The sequence below is a fragment of the Emys orbicularis genome, chromosome 9 (genome assembly GCF_028017835.1).
Source record: "Emys orbicularis isolate rEmyOrb1 chromosome 9, rEmyOrb1.hap1, whole genome shotgun sequence".
Taxonomy (NCBI): Eukaryota; Metazoa; Chordata; order Testudines; family Emydidae; genus Emys; species Emys orbicularis.
In genome coordinates, this window is record NC_088691.1 from 72,741,971 (window position 1) to 72,755,670 (window position 13,700).

General features: G+C 45.2%; 1 protein-coding gene across 3 annotated transcripts in view; it reads right to left on the reverse strand.

Moving 5' to 3' along the window:
- The window catches only part of PID1 (phosphotyrosine interaction domain containing 1), a 161,357-nt gene that overhangs the window by 50,532 nt on the left and 97,125 nt on the right, over positions 1–13,700 (reverse strand). Inside the window, exon 5 of one of the 3 annotated variants that reach the window (XM_065411182.1) lies at positions 9,190–9,233. The exons of the other annotated variants lie outside the window; for them this stretch is intronic. Within the exon in view, the coding sequence (XP_065267254.1) occupies positions 9,190–9,233 (44 nt within the window). The remainder of the gene's footprint in view (positions 1–9,189; positions 9,234–13,700) is intronic. 3 annotated transcript variants of the gene reach the window in all.

The window sequence follows — 13,700 nt, forward strand, 5'->3', positions numbered from 1 at the left end:
TTTTCATGACAAATCTGGCCCCAAATTAAAATTTTGTAAAGATATCAAACCCAAGAACAGATATGTTTCCCTAGTTTTCTGTTTAATTCCACTATCACCCGTTGTTCTGAAAAACAAATACATATGTTCATGCAATATTTGCAACCTAAACATTGCAACATTCTTCTCATGCATGAAAGTCAGAAAGCAAACCTGTGTAAAATGATTACCAAAAGTGAAACCAACTAGTCTATTTGCATGCAGTGTTGTTGTAGCTGTGTCGGTCCCAGGATATTAGAGAGACAAGGTGGTGAGATAATATCTTTTATTGAACCAACTTCTGTTGGGGAGAGACAAGCTTTCGAGCTACACAGAGCTCTCCTTCGGGTATGGGAAAGGTACTAAGGGTGTGACCAGTGGCATTGGAACAATTTTTATAGTGGAGGCACTGAAAGCTATTGAACAAAACTGTAAACCCTGTATATGATGGAAGCCCCTTCAAACCAGGGTACCTATAGTTCACCCCCAGCACCTGTAGTTCCAGCACCCTGGGATGTAACAGCTAAATACGAGATTGAACAGATATTTTATCATAAGCAGTCAGTACATATTGTAAGGGACCATATTCAAGGTGAAGTGGCCTGTTCACACACCTGTAATCATAGGACAAAAAGGGAGGTTAGTGAGTTACAGATTGTTGTAATAAGCTATAAATCTAGTGTCTTCATTAAGGCCATGATTTTTGGTTTCTAGCAAAGTTATGAATTCAACTCCCAGGCACATCTTTTGAAAGCAATGTGCAGGCTTCCTTTGACGTTGAGGACTTCCAGAACTTCAGAGCTTTATATATTGCCAGCAGGCATCTTATACAGGTGATAGCAAGAACATGGCTGATGTTTTAGAGAAGACGCAGCCAGTAGACAGAACAGAGAACATGGTTCATGTAGCAAAATAAAAATGTGTTCAATTGTCTTGTTTATAACTCTCAGGAACTGTATTTGAATCCATAATGAAGGAGAGCTCTGCTCACAACTGTCAGGGTGGCTTTGAAACTTCCCTTTAATCAAAGATGGCTTGGGGATTCTATTGTGAAACAGTAAGTGAATGTGTACGCTGTGTGGCACTTGGTATTGTGCCATTCCAGTGTCACGATGCATATCTGGAAGCTAGCTCTATATTTGTTGCTGGATTTCATTTTGTATAGTTAGATATTGGCGTTCGTCTCATTTCGATATTCCCAGTTCTGTGGTTAAGCTGCACTTCCAGAAACAGACAGCTTTTGATTCTCGTGGTTTTGTGGGGGATGGGTGGAAAAGCCACCCTGTGTCTTACACAACAAGCACACCCAGTCAGCATAGGACAGCAATTTGTCCACAAACTGTAGGACAAACAGAGATCCCCAATCTTACTTCAGGGATCACAAAGTCATGACATTTTGCCTTTGCTTTGTATCATCACAGCATGAAGAAAGAAATTCTATCATGTTTCTATTGTGCACCACAGTACACAAAAATACATATAAGTGTTATCCCTACATGTAGTTCCTGTTGATGTCAAAGGGAACTGAATGCAGGAAACAAAGACTTAAAATAATAGTACCGGTACTTAATTTTTAATAGACCTTTTCACCCATAGATTTCAAAGTGCTTTACCATGGAAATAAGCAGAGCCGTTCCTAGGGTATGGCGAATTGGGGCGATCGCCCCAGGCCCCGCGCTTTGGGGAGCTCTGCAGGAGGCAGGCAGGGAGGTGAGGTGGGAGGCGAGCGGGTGGGCAAGCAGGGTGAGAAGGCGAAGGGGGAGGTGAGTGGCAGGCCAGCAGGCGACGAGGAGCCCCCCTACCAGAACCTCCCTCTACCCCCAGCACCTCCCCTTCCCTCTCAGCGCCTACTATGGATCAGATGTTTTGTCCGCGGCGTCAGGAGGCGCTAGGGGAAATGGGGGAGGAGCAAGGGCACAGCACGCTTGGGGGAGGGGCAGAACTTGGCGGGGAAGAGGTGGGGTGGAGCAGGGGAGGGAAGGGTGGGGCCTTGGGGGAAGGAGTGGAGTGGGGGTGGGGCCTGGGTGGAAACAGTGGGGAGCACCCCCAGGCAGATTAGAAACTCAGCGCCTGTGTCCCAAGCCCCACATCCTTCTAGGGAAGGCCCTGGAGATAAGTACCACTACCCCCATTTCACAGATGGGAAAACTGAGACAAAGAAATCTTAGGTTAGAAATCCTGCTTAGGGTCAGAGAGCAGATCAGTAACAGAACTAACTCCTAGTTACCTTATCTCCTAGATCACACCACCTCCTTTACAAGGCCAAGTTTTGCTGCTATGACAGAAACAGTTATCTCTCTCTGCTTTGGTTAAAGAGATTTGTTGGGTTTTTAGTAACAGCAATGGAGATAATAAACTTCACTGATCTGGGCCTGTACCTTTCATTTACACTTTGTGTGGAGAGCTAGAGAAAAATTACCTGTTTATTTATTACTCACCCAACAGAACAAGAAATCTCCTGCAGAAGTGGGAGTTCAAAGCTCCGGAACTGCACATTTCATTGTGTAAAATTAGTGTATACATGTTTTACCACATTGGAAAGTAATTTCTGAGCCTTGGCTCTAAACACATGGAAAGTACTTCAGTGCACGCTCTCTCATGAAAAGCAGGACATGCTCCTCGCCTTCAAAAAACATAATATGGAGAAAGTAAGCACATATGGAACACACCATTAATCTGCAGAACTTCAGACTCCGCTGTGAAAATAGCTGAAGTCAAAATTTTCTAATAAAAACAAATGTGTCCTACATCTTTAACACTGCTAAAATATAATACAATGTAAGATAAAGCAAATTAGAAAGAAATCATGGAAACTACAGCATAGCGATAGTATAGTGATTCTGGGCCAGATTCTGATTCAATTATTCCACTGGAATTACCCCGTTTACACCAGATTAGCACAACAGAATCTAGACCCATGTTTGTGAAATCCTTCGAGTCTGTACAAAACTGCCCTTAAAAGTGCCTTGGGTTTCTTCATTTAACAAGAGAGTCATAAATGACACCATAAAAACCTTAGGCAAAAATATTCTTCTTTGTACAAAGTATCTCATTTGAAAAACAAGACGACTACATTTCACAAAAGGGCTAAAGTTCTCTTTCCAAAGAAGGTAAAGCAGAGAATGAGTAAGGTGTTTGTGTAACGCCGACAGAGCCCGGTCGCCAACAGGCAGGATTGAACCTGGGACTTCTGAAGCTTAATGCATGAGCCTCTACCACATGAGCTAAAAGCCAACTGGCTGTTTGCTAAGACTGAAGAGCAGACTCATTTTATATCTCTCTGTAAGTGATCTCGGTGCCACAAGATGGGACAGAACACCACACCAAGGAGGGTGGATTACAAGTGTGGGTTACACTTGCAGCTGCTAACCAACTAAATACCTGATCAATTGGAAAACTGAAAGTTTTATTCTCCTCCTCCTAACTTAAATCTGTCTGCTTTTGAGTTCCAAGAGATTCCTGCAGCTACAATGTCTATTACAGCCCTTCTGAAAAACGAAATTGCATATCAAAGAATGAAAAATTCTATTCAAGCAAAAGAATTATTGTTTTCAACTGATAGTACTGCATAGTGTCTACTATTTTTGAAGGAGCTCTGTTAAGCAAACTTTATTTTAATCACCATTTTCTATCCAGATATTTTTATATCAAAGACTTTTTTCCATATTAAAAAAGCGACTGAAAGTGAAGTGCTTAAAGACCAGTTTTCCAGCACTATAGAAATGATAATGATAGAGGATCCTCAGAAGTCCAGAGTCTGCTCCAGGATAGATCATGGGGTAAATCCACGGGAGTGGGGTTCAGCAGTTCATCCACCAGCAACCTCTATCAGAGGCCCTATAGGGAGGCTGCACTGCCCCACAAGTGGGCAAATAGTGCTTGCTAAGGAGGGACAATCAAGGCATCTCCATGGCAGTCTCCACTGACAGAGCTACTATAAAGGCCCCAGAACTTAAGGCTGTCTCCTTTCTGGGGCCACTTTGAGTTTGGGTACTGCTGGTAGCCTGGGATTATGAGCTTTACTTAATATAGACAGATATAATTGAAATCATAGTTTCCTTTCCCAAAAGTTTTGATATGTCTCTGCAGTTAGCTCTGATTGCAAATAGCCCCTACCATCTCTTCATCTGTGGATTACCAATTTATCACAAATTGCATTGCTAAATTATCATAAGATACATATTGCTAAATTTTATAACCTTAGGTCAAGCATGTATCGCTCCATAACTTTTGGTTAAGCACATAATACCAACTTCTGCTAGGCCTCATTCTAAGCTCTTAACACTTAATGCTTAAAACCTATAGCCAAGCCTATATTTAATACATATATTTTGGTGGTTCTACTTTCTGTTACATCTTCAGTAACTTTCATTATCAGTTCTATAAGCTTGCTTAGCAGATAGATTGTATTTTACCCAAAACTATAGACCCTCCAAGATCAGGTGAGAGTCAACGGGGTGAATTCCCCCAGCACTCAGGTGCTATGGCCCTGGGCACTAGAAGGTTAAATTTACACCTCTCTGCATAAATAGGGTGGATCTGGCCCCCAAAATTCAGATGGCCCTAGTGATTTATTGCAACCTCTTTGATACTGAAATCTCATAAGAACAGGCCGATTTTCCAAGATATTTCCAGTGCTTCCTCATTTGCACTAGTCCAGAAATATCACAAGGCCAGCCTTTCCCAAGGTATTTTGGTACTTCTGCTTCCTGTCTTGTCTGCAACCAGAAAGTGATGAGATGCAAAAGATAAGATACAAATGCAGTGATGCCTAAGCAAAATCTTACCTGATCTAACAGTTCTTTTAGCCAAATAAATATGCAATAAGTACAAAGAGTATTCAAAACAGCAGTTACTTCCTGGGCAAAGATAGAATGCAAATTCTGATTTCATTTACACCAGTGTTAATGAGAGCAAAATGTGGCCCTGGAACATTAACTCTAAAAACAGAAAGACAATTATGACACAGACATATTGCAGCTCTAATAATACTGATGTCCAGAGAAATCTACAGCCTTCCTGGCACTGAAAAGGGAGGCAGGGATGCAGCATGCACATAAAACACCCATAGATAAGATTTCAAGCAACAATGCTGATCAGAATATCCTTATTGACGACTTCTTATTGTTCTGCTCATTGAAAACCAAGTGGAAGCGAAACAACATTAAAAAAATGAAGACAGAAATATTGCCCAAGAAGAACACACAGGATATTTTGTCAGATAAGAAAAACGTAAACTACTTCAATTGCAATAATTAAAGAAGTTTTCATACTAACATTCTGTGTTAACAACATTCTCTGTGAAGCCTTGTTCTGTGCTACAATCTGTGTTGGCCATAATAGGCCTTAGGCGCAGTAACACAAAATTCTCCAGCAGTAAGTATCCCCATTCATTGTTTCCTATCATTAGTCAGCTCATTAGTTGCATAATCCTTCCCCTCTTTTTGATTGCTCTTACAAGAAGTATTTTTTCATCTTCTTTTTTCCTCCTCCTATTTTATACACCACAGACTCTAAACCACTTGCACTGCAGGTTCAAATTTAGATGGAACAATTTGCTTTTCTTGGCAAGGTCTCTTGACTGCTGCTATCGCATCCTACGTGTTCTACAGCTTTCTTTTTTCCTTTTCCCTACAGATCATCATCTTGTTGGGTTTCTGCTCCACTGCACTTTGCTAAGGAGGGTGCCTCTGACTCCTGCTCCTGCCAGAGCAAACAGCCCAGGGGACAGTTAGGGGTCCTGCTTGAAGACACTGTGCAATGAATAAAATTAGCTGATCTTCTGGAACTCTTGGGAACTCTTTCCAAATCAGTTTAATGAAATTCAACAACAATGCAAAATAAAAAGAGGTCCTTCCACAAAATCAGTACCAGATAGGTGTCTTGAAATCTGGTGTCATATTCAGAAACATGTTATTGTTTAAATGCCCAGATATTTTTGTCTGTTATTTACTCTAAAACTCTTGTATCTTATTCCTTTTACTAATTATTCAATAGATTTGTATAATACTGACCGCAGTATGGAATGAATAAAACAATGCTGTCCTTATTTTACAAGCACGGCAGGGTACTGAAGCATTGAACTCTAAGCTCTTAAAAAGCTCTGTATTGAACTTTTACATCGGGAGGTTTATCGATATAGAAACAAACCTCTGCTTAAATTCTTGGAGGCGCCCACCCTAGCAAGGATATGGCAGAAGGAAGAGCATGAACTGGTAAATAAAGCAGCCTAGAATTAAGGGTGTGTAAACCATACAATAGACTGACTGTCCTGACTCCTTACCTGAGAGTGTTGAAAATGCCACTGATTAGTAGGACTGCTCAGGAGGAACCTACACTGTAGTTAGTGAGATTACAAGTTAGAGCACGGCTCATTCTTGGTAAGAATATCAATATTTCGGTCATCCGTATGGAATTATTTCCTCTTCAATTTTGAAGCTTTAATTTTACCTCACGATGACTTTACAAGTCTATGTGGTATTCATTTCAACAGCATTCTAACATTGCACAATAGTCACATGATACAGGGTATGTTTTATGAGACAGACATGACAGGAAAATTAAAACCAGGTTTCTTCTCTTGACTACGTAGAGGAACTACAAGGGAAAACTACAGGGGCCCAGATAATCTCCATCCAAGAATCTTAAAGGAACTGGCACATGAAATTGCAAGCCCAATAGCAAGGATTTTTAATGAATCTGTAAACTCAGGGGTCGTACCCTGTGATTGGAGAATTGCTAATATAGTTCCTATTTTTAAGAAAGGGGGAAAAAGTGATCCAGGAAACAATAGGCCTGTTAGTTTGACCTCAATTGTGTGCAAGATCTTGGAACAAATTTTGAAAGAGAAAGTAGTTAAGGACATAGAGGTGAACAGTAATTGGAATAAAATACAACATGGTTTTAAAAAGGTAGATCATGCTAGACCAACCTGATCTCCTTCTTTGAGAAGATAACTGATTTTTTAAACAAAGGAAATGCAGTAGATCTAATCTACCTGGATTTCAATAAGGCATTTGATACAGTTCCACATGGGAAATTATTAGTTAAATTGGAGAGGATGGGGATTAATATGTAGGGTGACCAGATGTCCCGATTTTATAGGGACAGTCCTGATTTTGGGGTCTTTTTCTTATATAGGCTCCTATTACCCCCCACCCCCGTCCTGATTTTTCACACTTGCTGTCTGGTCACCCTATTAATATGTGAACTGAAAGGTGGCTAAGGAACTGGTTAAAGAGGTGACTACAATGGGTCATACTGAAAGGTAAACGGTCAGGCTGGAGGGAGATTACTAGTGGAGTTCCTCAGGGATCAGTCTTGGGAACCAATCTTATTTAAAAATTTTATTACTGACCTTGGCACAAAAAGTGAAAGTGTGCTAATAAAATTCGTGGATGACACAAATTAGGGAGGTATAGTCAATATAGAGGACTGGAATATCATACAAGAAGATCTGGATGACCTTGTAAACTGGAGTAATAGAAATGGGATGAAACTTAATACTGCAAAGTGCAAGATCATGCATTTAGGGCCAAATGACAAGATTTTTTGCTATAGGCTGGGGATTTATCGGTTCGAAGAGACAGAGGAGGAGAAAGACCTGGGTGTATTGGTTGATCACAGGATGACTATGAGCCGTCAAAGTAATGTGGCCATGAAAAAGGCTAACATAGCCCTAGGATGCATCAGGTGAGATATTTCCAGTGGACACAGGGAAGTGTTAGTACCATTATACAAGGCTCTAGTGAGACCTCATCTGGAATACTATGTGCAGTTCTGGTCTCCGACATTTAAGAAAAATGAACTCAAAGTATTAGGATGATCCGAGGAATCAAAAAACGACCTTATGAGAGAAGACTCAAAGAGCCTGACTTGTTTAACTTAACCAAAAGAAGGCTGAGGGGAAATATGATTGCTCTCTATAAATACATCAGAGGGATAAGTATCAAGGAGGGAGAGGAGTTATTTAAGTTAAGTGTCAATGTGGACACAAGATATAAACTGGCCATCAACAAGTTTAGGCTTGAAATTAGATGAAGGTTTCTAACCATCAGAGGAGTGCAGTTCTGGAACAGCTTTCCAAGGGAAGCAGTGGGGACAAAAAAACCTAACTGGCTTCAAGATTGAGCTTGATAAATTTATGGAGAAGATGGAGTGATGGGATTGCCTACTATGGCATATAGCCGATCTGTGACTGCCAGTAGCAAAAATCCCCAACTGCTGGAAACAGGACAGTAGATAGGGAAGGCCTTGAGTTACTACAGAGAATTCTTTCCCAGGTATCTGCCTGGTGTGTCTTGCCCACATGCTCAGGATCTAACTGATCGCCATATTTGGGGTTGGGAAGGAATTTTCCCCCAGGTCAGATTGGCTGAGACCCTGGGGGGGGTTTGCCTTCCATGCAGCATGGGGATGGGTCACTTGCAGGTTTAAACTTGTGTAAATGGTGAATTCTCTGTAAACTTGAAATCTTTAAACCATGATTTGAGGACTTCAGTAACTCAGCGAGATGTTAGGGGCCTGTTTCAGGAGTGGGTGAGATTCTGTGGCCTGAAATGTGCAGGAGGTCAGACTAGATGATCATGATGGTCCCTTTTGACTTTAAAGTCTATGAATGAATGAGAGAAAGAGATATCAGGGATTAGGGAGGATAAAAAAAGAGGAGTTAAAAAACAGGATGAGACAGAGTCATTGCATCCTCTTTGGAGTGAAACCAACCTTCACCAATATGAAAGTTTATTCATTTGCATATATTTGTGGAAGTATCATTGTACTATGCTGTTATATTCCATTATAGTTGTTGCAGATAAAGATAACTATGCATATAGTCCAGTAGGTTTATTAATATGTATGTAATTCCCTTACATAAAACATAGTGTAAAATTCTTTGCATTACAAAAGAAATTGTCTGTGGGTGTTACATATGAAGAGAATTAAAGCGAATCATGCTTCTAACACAATGTAACGTACAGGATTTGTTGTTTGGTTTAATGCCCATAATTAACCATTGACTAAAAATACTGGGTTATACCATATACTAAGCCATATTCCCACTGAAATTCTGCTTAACAATTGATGGCATGATGTGGTCTACCATATTAATGTACAGGCATCTGATGTATCTAAGCTCACATACAGCATTCTACTGTACACAGCTCTCATTTAGACTCTCCCTCCAGAATGGCTCTGAAGCAGTGGTGTTGGGCCATTCACTGGTTACACAAAGACTATGTCTTTATGTGCCTGTATGTATGATGTGTGATACAGGAGGGCCAGGGAGCAGTAGTAGAGTGTTCGAGGGGAAATATATAAGCCCAAGGCTAATTAAGGTGTGGCTCCCTGTAGACTAGGGAGGGTAGCTACAGGTTAATTGGAGCACCTGCAGTCAATTAAGGCCCTATCAGGAATCTAATAAAAAACTCTGCTTCAGGCAGACAGGGAGAAGGAAGAAGGAGAGAGGACTGGAGCTTGGAGGTGTGCTGTGAGACTTGAAAGATCAGAGAACTGAAGTAAAGGAGACCCTGCCCCAGCAGGGGAGGGAGACTCCCTCCCCCAGCATCTAAGGACCAAAGGTACCCACCCAAGGGGGGAAGAGGGTAAGAACCCGCATGGGTTGAGAGGGGCTGGGGCTCAGAGTAAGGACAGGGCCGGCTCTGGCTTTTTTGCCGCCCCAGGCAAAAAAGCCTCCCGCTGCCGCCCCGCGGCTCCGCTGGCGGCTGGAGTGCCGGGAGGAGGGTGGCGAGCCCGCCGCGGCTCCGCTCTCCCCAGCGGCCAGAGCGCCAGGGGGAGGGCGCCGAGCCCGGCCACGGGCCCGCTCTCCCCGACCGGCCGGAGCGCCAGGGGGAGGTCAGCGAGCCCGCCGCAGCTCCGCTGGTGGCTGGAGCGCCGGGGGAGGGCGGCGAGCCCGGCCGGGGCTCCGCTCTCCCCGGCGGCCGGAGCGCCGGGGGACGGCGGCGAGCCCGGCCGGGGCTCCGCTCTCCCCGGCGGCCGGAGCGCCGGGGGACGGCGGCGAGCCCGGCCGGGGCTCCGCTCTCCCCGGCGGCCGGAGCGCCGGGGGACGGCGGCGAGCCCGGCCGGGGCTCCGCTCTCCCCGGCGGCCGGAGCGCCGGGGGACGGCGGCGAGCCCGGCCGGGGCTCCGCTCTCCCCGGCGGCCGGAGCGCCGGGGGACGGCGGCGAGCCCGGCCGGGGCTCCGCTCTCCCCGGCGGCCGGAGCGCCGGGGGACGGCGGCGAGCCCGGCCGGGGCTCCGCTCTCCCCGGCGGCCGGAGCGCCGGGGGACGGCGGCGAGCCCACCGCGGCTCCGCTCTCCCCGGCGGCCGGAGCGCCGGGGGACGGCGGCGAGCCCACCGCGGCTCCGCTCTCCCCGGCGGCCGGAGCGCCGGGGGACGGCGGCGAGCCCACCGCGGCTCCGCTCTCCCCGGCGGCCGGAGCGCCGGGGGACGGCGGCGAGCCCACCGCGGCTCCGCTCTCCCCGGCGGCCGGAGCGCCGGGGGACGGCGGCGAGCCCACCGCGGCTCCGCTCTCCCCGGCGGCCGGAGCGCCGGGGGACGGCGGCGAGCCCACCGCGGCTCCGCTCTCCCCGGCGGCCGGAGCGCCGGGGGACGGCGGCGAGCCCACCGCGGCTCCGCTCTCCCCGGCGGCCGGAGCGCCGGGGGACGGCGGCGAGCCCACCGCGGCTCCGCTCTCCCCGGCGGCCGGAGCGCCGGGGGACGGCGGCGAGCCCACCGCGGCTCCGCTCTCCCCGGCGGCCGGAGCGCCGGGGGACGGCGGCGAGCCCACCGCGGCTCCGCTCTCCCCGGCGGCCGGAGCGCCGGGGGACGGCGGCGAGCCCACCGCGGCTCCGCTCTCCCCGGCGGCCGGAGCGCCGCGGGGAGGGTGGCGAGCCCAGTCGTGGCCCCGCTCTTGGGCCGGAGTGCCACGCCGCGCCGCCCCCCTCCAGGTGCCGCCCCAAGCACATGCTTGGTGGGCTGGTGCCTGCAGCCGGCCCTGAGTAAGGAACAAACCCAGACCCCTCCCCTGCTTCCTCCTTTACCACCTTCCTGGGTCACTAGCGGGGCCCTCAGCACCCCAAGAGCAGGGGCAAGGGGTAGCATCTTAGCCCCCTGCCAAGAAAAGCGCAGGACCCACCATACTAACATTGGCCAACTTGTCACAGATGTTATATGGAGCATATCATACATACAGAATACCTCAAAATGAGGAATGGTGGGTACTAGATCTAATTGCGAACCTTTGTAGAGCTCACAGTTGGCAAACTTTTCATTTATTTGGCCTTATTTGCTGCTTTAAACAGAGACAGTCCCTATTTTAACTGACGGCACTTCCTCTTTGGATTATAGGATTAGATGAATTAATGAGTATGAATTACATTTACAGCTACTTGAGGTAGAACAAAAAGATATGAGGAAATCAAATCTCATGCTTCAAGGATGAAAGGATCCATAAAATGATCACCAGCTGGGATCAGGAACAAATGCTACCCCTACCTCTACCCTCAGCTCACTCCTTGTGTAGGATTCCACAAATGGCCAGGGGTATTGTAAGGTTTGGGGGCGGAGGGTTGCTTGCTTTGAGGTATCCATTTCTTAAACTCAAATACAAAACATGATGGATCGATGATAGAAATTCGTTATGGTCACTTCATACATGTTCTCTAAGGGCAACATGCAAAATCTATCAATTCACACGGGGGAATAACAAACACACTCTTAAATAGTTAAACTCCAAAATGAGCTCAGTACTGCAAATACTTACATGAGTAGTCCCCACTCACTCTACCCACCCCCTCTGACTTCAATGGGGCTGGTCATGTGACTAAGGACAATTTCTGTGGGTGTCCATTGCAGGACTTGAGTAGAAGTTGTTTCTCAAATGAGTGCACCGGCACATCTTCATTGGATTTATTTTAAATGTTATAACATACTTAGCAACCTTTAAATTACATAGGGTCTGATTCTACCACCCACTGCGGCTACTTGCAGAGCAAAAATGGCAGAATCACATCCATATGTATTTAAACATTCATAACAATTTGTTTTTAAAAAGAATCTTTTTGCAAAAGTCCAGGTTGATTTTATAGAGAGAGTATGACAACAAAAAGACACATACAAATACACAACAAAAATCTGTGTCATGATAGTAATAAAAACTAGTTGAAAACATGTTCCTATAATGGTTCAAATGCACTCATGGCTATACTGTAGAAATGAACCACACCTCCTACTCAGACACAAAGGGCCTACCTTTGGAAATGCATGTAAGCAATTGTGTGCCTAATTTGCACCTGCAAGTACCACAATGCTATGTGCAAACTGGGTATTTCTGCAAGTAAATAATCAGTTATGTGCCTGCCTGGCTTCTCTGTATGTGCAAACACCAACAAATTAGGTGGATAATAGCCTGCACACAGTTTCAAAATAAGGCCCTACATGTTGTAGATGGTTCAAAACCATGTATGAAAAATCCCAACCCAGTACAAATCAAGAATAAGAAAACAAAGCATTGGCAGCCATTTAAGACTCCTCTCCAAAAATAGTGGAATCTGGTTAGCCTACACCCACCCAAAGCATTACTTAACCTTCATTATGTATTCTACAAATATATTTAATTCCTTTCGTATGCTCTGTATGGTTACAGCCTATTTGAGCAATTTTTTTTAACGTCTCTTGGTATCATTTATACTTCTGAATTGTTGAGCTTACCATCTGCTTGCAGTGACCATAATAAAAATATTCTGGGAGGTAAGAAGGGGAGGGAAAGAACCAGCATAATAATGTGTAATAATCCTTATGGCCAAATCCTTGTTCTACTAAAGTCAATGGGAGTTTTATCATGAACTTCCATAGGATCAGAATCTGGCCCTTCCATAGGATCAGTATGAAATCCTGTAATAATGGCAGCTTTCACCAATTGGTAGAGCACAGTAATTAACTGGCTGTATGGGAAATGGATGCCTGAATTATCTTAATAGAATCTATTCACTGATTATCCTAACCCACCACCAACTGCTGGTTCTACATACTCTACTGCTACAGTCACACCTCCTGGGGGTGGTGTTCTGTCCCATCTAGTGGCACCGAGACCACTTAGAGAGAGATAAAATGAGTCTGCTCTACAGCCTTAGCTAAGCTGTTAGCTCATGCGGTAGAGGCTCATGCACCAAGCTCCAGAGGTCCCTGGTCCAATCCTGCCCGCCGGCAACCGTCAGCATTACAACAGCACAGAAGAACAGTCTGATTTTCCTCATACCAGAAGGACAATCAATCTCAATCCAACCTAAAGAACATAACTGAGCAAAAAGAGCAATAACCAAACCAATTGCTCCAAGATGCTCTACAAATGAGAATGTAACAAGGGTCTATATAGCATTAATTCCTTGGGCTTCAAAAAAGAAAGGAAGATTCTCTTCGCATTGTCCATAATTAGTTTATGGGGTTTTTTTAAATGAATTTTGTGGTTTGTCGTTTGTTTGCACCTAATCCGTTGGGAAAACTGATAAAGAATAGTTCATTAATATGAAATACCACACCTAGCCAATGCAGCATATGCTATACAAGTGCATACTGGACACATTGCTGGAAAGTTGCCTTGGTCTGTTTTATTTAAGGCTTTTTTTTTTTTTTTTTTTTTTTTTTTTTGAGATTTCAGAAAATGTTGCAACAATATATTAGAAAAGGCTC